Below are 6,856 nucleotides of genomic sequence, written 5' to 3'. Positions count from 1 at the left end.
TATTTCTGGAAAATTAGGTTTATTTTATTGTTTTTACCTCATACATGGAGGACATACAGTATATCAGTGTAATATATTATATGAAAGAATGCAAATGCAAAATACTATACCAAGTTACATTTTTGTAACAATACCCGCTTTGAAATATTATTTTCTTTGTAAATATTTAATATAATTAATAAAAAAATTCTGATTAAAAAAAAGTGTGTCTTATAGTCCAAGTTAAGGTAAGTTATCCAAGATAAGGTAAGTTCTAAAGTGAATTCTATTTGTCATTCAACTATACGATGGTCTGTTATATGGTTTTTGTACAATTTGTCAATAAAATATATAATTTCTCCCTATATGAGTTATTTGTGATGGTAAACAAAATATGATTTTCAAACATTCAGATGTCAAAATCTTGATATCAGTAAGGCTTCGCACCCGTGTGAATTCTCTGGTGTGTAATAAGATGTGATTTCTGGTTAAAACATTTCCCACATTCTGAACATGAAAAAGGCTTATCCACTCTGTGAGTTCTTTGATGTTTAACAAGATATGATTTATCTGCAAAACATTTCCCACATTCTGAACATGAATATGGCTTTGCCCCTGTGTGCGTTGTCTGATGTTTAACAAGATTTGATTTCTGTGAAAAACATTTCCCACATTCTGTACATGAAAAAGGCTTATCCCCAGTGTGAGTCTTTTGATGACTAACAAGATATGGTTTAATTACAAAACATTTCCCACATTCTAAACATGAAAATGGCTTTTCCCCTGTGTGAACTGTTTGGTGTCTAACAAGACTCGACTTATCTCCATAACATTTCCCACATTCTGAACATGAATATGGTTTCTCCCCTACGTGACTTCTCTGGTGATTAACAAGAATCGATTTCCGGTTAAAATATTTCCCACATTCTGAACATGGATATGGTTTCTTCCCTGTATGAATGCTCTGGTGTGTAACAAGAATTGATTTACGTGCAAAACATTTCCCACATTCTGAACATGAATATGGCTTCTCCCCTGTGTCAATTCTTTGGTGTATTACAAGACCTGATTTATAGTTAAAGTATTTCCCACATTTGGTACAATAAAATCTTTTCTCAATGTGCATATTTTGATGTTTAAGAAAAGATGTTTTGAGGAGAAAACTATTTCCATATTCTGAATGTGAGATTGACCTTTTTGCTTTAAGAACAGTTCGTTTTTTAATGACTGGTTTGTGACTTTTATTTTTCCTGGTAGTCTGTAATGATTCAGAAGAGAGAACTTGTTTCATAGGAGCAGTGGCTAGGTATTTGATGTGAAGAGATGATGGGATATCTGGAGTAATGTCATTCACTTTAGTTGTATACTGTGTGATATCAAGGTCATCTGATTTAAAAATTGAAGATGTCAGTTGCCCCTCTGATGTCCTTTCACAATCATCTGCCAATAATAAAATTAATTAAACTATAATTAATAAAATATTTTTGAACATTTCTACTTAAAATGTCCATAGAAATGGAAAGTTATGTAGCAAAATTATATTATTCACTAAAACAATGACAGCTTAGTCTAATAGAAAACCCCGTAGGATGAACCAGTAGAGTGAGGTGTTCAACTGTTTGTTCATTCTGCCTCCAAAATAATGGAATAAGAAGCCACGAAAAAATATCATTTCGGTGAAAAGATTACCAATAAAAACGTCTACTCATCTTGCAAAAAATAATCCCCACTCAGGTCCATCATCTCTCAATGGAAAATCAGAGGGTTTCAACATTATTAGTAACTCAGAGGCCCTTGAAAAGCAACATGGCATCCATAATCCAATCCGGCAAAACACACTCTCCTACAGTCAAATCTTCCCTTTGTTTCTGAAACTTGCATTGTGCCCAAACAACATTTTTAAATCAGATATTTTTATTAACATTTTCCAACAATATTTATATACACATACAAAGAAAAGAACACCAATTCCCACAGTCCCATGACCCCTCCCCAATATCTTCACACAGTGCACCTCGGTTTCTCTCAAAAAAACACTACACCATTACATAAACCTGCGTCAACCAGTGCAATTTTAGCAAATTCCCACTGGTTCACATGTTAGAGTAATGGGAAATCCGCTGTTATCTTAAGGATCGTGTGTGCTGGTATATATACGAGTATATATATATATATATATATATATATATATATATATATATTGAAATTATTAGTACAGACTTAAGGGTGCTTTACACGCTGCGACATCGCTAACGATATATTGTAGGGGGCACGGTGTCTGTGACGCACATCCGGCGTCGTTAGCGACATCACAGCGTGTGACACCTAGGAGCGACCTTAAACGATCGCAAAAGAGTTTAAAATCTTTGGTCTGTAACACGTCGTTCATTTACCAAAAATCGTTGTCTGGTCACTAGCGAGGTTGTTCGTCGATCCTGCGGCACCACACATCGCTACATGTGACACCGCAAGGAGCGACGAACATCTCCTTACCTGCCGTCCACCGGCAATGAGGAAGGAAGGAGGTGGGAGGCATGTTCCGGCAGCTCATCTCCTCCCCTCCTCTGCTATTGGGTGGCTGCTTAGTGACGCCACAGGGACGTCGCTATGACGCCGAACGCACCTCCCCCATGAAGGAGGGATTGTTCGGCGGTAACAGAGACGTCGCTGTAAAGGTATGTGCGTGTGACGCTGCCGTAGCGATAATGTTCGCTACGGCGGCAATCACCAAATGTCGCACGGGGCGGGTGCTATCGCGCATGACATCGCTAGCTATCGCTAGTGATGTCGCAGCGTGTAAAGCACCCTTTAGTATATAATGTACAATATAAGCAAACATAATGACCTTCTGTAACTACAATTACTTTATGATAGTCAAACTGAGCGCCTTCAGGGACCAGAATACTGACACCCCTCGAATAGATGGAGTGTGTAGAGTGGTATGTAGTCTGAAGCCATTTCTTATTCAGATAATTAAGCTGTTCCATTGTAAGATACGTTTCTTGCAAGCAAATTATTTAAAGTTTTTCCTTCTGAAGATATTGAAAAATTGGCTGTCTTTTGATACTAGACGAGAGCCCTCTAACATTGCAGCTAAGTATTTTCACAGACCCAGCCATAATGAATACTGTTGTATAGATATTATCCTAATGATGAAGCATTCCCTTAGTGTATTTAGTGTGGCGTTGTCAACCATAACAGACATAACCCAAAGGTTTTAAACGCAAAAATTCCCCCGCCCTATTAAGAATTTGAATAGTAACTCTCTCCTTAAGGAGAAAGCGAGTGTACATATTCCTGAGACTTCGTCCAAAACCAGCCAACAATCCTTTTCACTTAATGCACAGTCAATTGTGCACACACGGGACTCCCATCTAAAACTCCAGTCCTTCTAGGAGATATTCAAAAATATATACCTCCTTTCACATCTATTAAACAAATGAAATGCAATATAACGCCAATGGGCCCCAACAAACAAGACAGTCTTCTTCACGGTAAGAATATATATATGGATGAGTAGATCCTACCCTGCAACATTTTGGTCCCATTCATGTCTAGCTAGTAGAGCACTTCCTTCACATTAGGAAAAAAATGGCAAAAATTCCTCCAGCTGTCACCCTCAGCTTGGCAGGATACAACATTAAATACAGGATATGTACTGTATGTATCAGCTGCCTCTTTACATCAATAAAATTGTCTCTGTGCTTTTGCACTTCAATGGAATAATCTAGAAACAAATTGAGATTTTGGACCTGTTTATGGTGAGGTCGAGATTGTATCTTTGTTGTTTGAGAATAATGTCCTCGTCTCTGTAATGCAAACTTTTGGCTAAAACTGCACTCTATCGCACATTCCACTGCGAACAAAGGAGTCTCAGATACAATTTTTGACCGTAGATCGATTTAAAAAAAATTCAGTGGGACAAGGATATGAATTTTCTCAGGCACCCCAATTATCCTCAAATTGTTACGTCTTGACATGTTTTCTAGGTCACCTGCTTTGATCAGCAGTGTAGAAATTTGTAGCGTCATTTGTTTACACTCTGTACCAGTTAGCAGATCTTCAAACTTGCTGACTTTGCCCTCCACCACCCCTGTTCAGTCCTTCACACTTTTTGTAGGCTATGAAGGACACCTGATATATCTTCCTTGAGACTGCTTATTTGCATGGTCAGAGCAGAGAGAGAGGATTTTCAATCAGAGGCAGCCATAAAATGTTTGCAGTTGTTCATTGTGGTGCACAGCAGCCGTCACAGTCATTACATTGCACACTTTTACCATGCTGCTTGATTCTCCTGCCTGCTCTCTCCATGTGCTCCTGGTTCCCCCACATCTCCCCCAGTATTAATGATGTAGCATTGTCCTGCTCTACCCCGCTCACCAGTTTCTGCACCTTCTCTCCTGAAAACCGCTCCATCCTAACAGCCACTTCTTTTCTCCAAGTCTCCCCGACTACCTCCATCTTCCACGTACCAGAGGCGGTGGCGCCATCTTGGATTTTGTGACTCACATCCCCGCCGTCTTTTTACAGCTCTTTCGTTGATTGTGGCCGGAAATTAGGAGATCTCCAGGTACAGCAGCCCGTCCAGCGTAGGGACAGCAGATTTTTGTTGTATTCACGGGTTCTAAAATATGGAACTGGCTACCTGCTAGTCAGGAGCTCCGGTGCTTGCTTCATCTCACATGCTGCGTTAGGCCATGCCACCCAAACCACATTTAGCTTCCATGTATTCTGCATTGCTGTAGTAAGAAGAACCCACTGAACTTACAGCATGTGTGTCTCCTGCCGCACTATGTGATGGGTAATAAAACGGGATATTGGCAACTTTCACTTTGTGGAGTCAAAAATATTACTACTCTTATAGATGAATTCACTAAAGGCCGCTTTACATGCTGTGACATCGCTAGCGATGTCGCTAGCGATCGCACCCACCCCCGTCGTTTGTGCGTCATGGGGAAATCACTGCCCGTGGTGAACAATATCGCCGGTACGCGTCACACATACTTACCTTCCTAACGACATCGCTGTGGCCTCCGAACAACCTCTTTTTTAATGGGGAGGTTCGTGCAGCGTCACAGCGACGTCACACAGCGGGCCACCAATAGAATCGGAGGGGCGGAGAGCAGCCGCATTAACGTCACTCCCACCTCGTTGCCGGACGACGCAGGAACGCTGTTGTTTGTCGTTCCCGGGGTGTCACACGTAGCGATGTGTGCTGCTTCAGGAACGACGAACAACCTGCGTCCTGAAAGAGCAATGATATTTGGGAAAGGAACGACGTGTCCACGATCAACGATTAGGTGACTATTTCTGATCGTTAGCGGTCGCTCGTAGAGGTCACACGCAACGACGTCATTAACGAGGCCAGATGTGCAGCACGAATTCCATGACCCCAGCGATAACTCGTTAGCGATGTCGTTGCGTGTAAAGACGCCTAAAGAGTTATAAATTCCAAAATGGTCCACTTTATGGGCTTTTCTTCTGCCTTGGTTTGCTGCCATTCTGTCACATTCAGCAAATAATGACTGACGTCTCCTGTGGGATCCGATTCTGTGACATCTGCTTCTGTCACCAGGTGCGGCGTTCTACATTCTGCAGTTGGGGCTGGAGGAGATGTTGGAAACAGAATCTAAGGACAGTGGATGTTCCGGGGATAAACTCAAACAATTATACCGGAGTTGCACTCATTTATGATGTCTCATTGGAGCTGTTATGAGTTCTGAGCAGAAAAGTGCAGAAAGTATTAGGCTATGTTCACATTTCCGATTTTTTTTGTATCAGTCACATGCGTTGCTTGATGCTTGTGACTTATGCGTTGTACATCGGGTGACAAGAAGTGTCATGAGAAAGCGGATTCCGCTTACAGTCTAAAAATGAGAGAGAGCGATCAGCTGATCGCTCTCAAAAGCCGGCCGCCGGGAGATCATTTAAAAGTCAGGATGAAAGGAAAATTGTTATTTTACAGAAATTCACACTTAGTTCTCACTACATATTTCATGTTGTTGATCAAAAATGCAAAGTTTAGCCAGAAAGACTGGACCTGGTCTTGTAGGGACCCTATGAGCACATTCAGCAGCACAGAAGGGAGAGAAGGTAGATTCATCCAATAACATATCAGGATTCTAGAAAGACAACAGCATCACTACCTTCGGCTTTCTCTTAGAGGCTGTTCATAATATTTTCCTTCAAGTAATTTTCTAACTTAGCAGCACATTCTACGTACGCTGTCATTTGGTTTTGTAGTTTACAGATCTGGGCAGGTAAGGGTCAGTATCTTCTAAGTTCAGAAGGGTAAGTGAATCCTCCAAGTATTCAGCTCTATACAAGAAGGGATTTTAGTACCCAAAGTAATTTCAACAGTTCAAGGTGGAAAAGAATGTTGTGGTCTAGGGCCGGACTATACCACCGATAAAGCAGCCGCAGTCAGTGACTGAGAAGAATCTATGACTTCTCTGCATTTAGTGGTTACTACTCACCTGGGCGGTTATCTGTAGGAATCTCCTCTTTACACAGTTCATCACCCCTCACATATATCTCTGTAGTATTAATATGGGTCAGATCTTCAGCCTGAAACAACTATTGTAAAAGTCACAGACAGATGGAGAAGTCACATCTATGATCAGCTCTAATCCTGCCATCTCCACCGCTCTCATTACACAAGTATAAAACATATAATACTGGTGGATAAAACAAGACTGAGCACAAGACCTTCACAGTCGTCTACACATAATAGGAAGATTTCATGACACCTTCTCTCCACCTACCTGATAGTCCTGAGGAACATTGGGATTTCCCTGTGTACAGTCCTGTGGAAGAAGAGGATGGAGACATCTCTCTGGTGTTGTCCTCCTACTGGATAGAACTGGAGGAAACACGT

The 6,856-nt window shown here is 41.1% G+C and overlaps 1 protein-coding gene across 2 annotated transcripts in view; it reads right to left on the bottom strand.

Moving 5' to 3' along the window:
• Positions 1–6,856, bottom strand: part of LOC142312223 (gastrula zinc finger protein XlCGF66.1-like) — a 54,984-nt gene continuing 48,128 nt past the window's right edge. For both annotated transcript variants that reach the window (XM_075351132.1, XM_075351133.1), the window contains exons 5-7: positions 6,744–6,841; positions 6,456–6,555; positions 1–1,419 (exon numbers count right to left, since the gene is read on the bottom strand). In XM_075351132.1, the coding sequence (XP_075207247.1) occupies positions 410–1,419; positions 6,456–6,555; positions 6,744–6,841 (1,208 nt within the window). In that variant the 3' untranslated portion in view covers positions 1–409. The remainder of the gene's footprint in view (positions 1,420–6,455; positions 6,556–6,743; positions 6,842–6,856) is intronic.

The sequence above is a fragment of the Anomaloglossus baeobatrachus genome, chromosome 5 (genome assembly GCF_048569485.1).
Source record: "Anomaloglossus baeobatrachus isolate aAnoBae1 chromosome 5, aAnoBae1.hap1, whole genome shotgun sequence".
Classification (NCBI taxonomy): Eukaryota; Metazoa; Chordata; class Amphibia; order Anura; family Aromobatidae; genus Anomaloglossus; species Anomaloglossus baeobatrachus.
The sequence above is the reverse complement of the archived record's forward strand: the minus strand, read 5'-3'. Positions and strand labels throughout refer to the sequence as shown.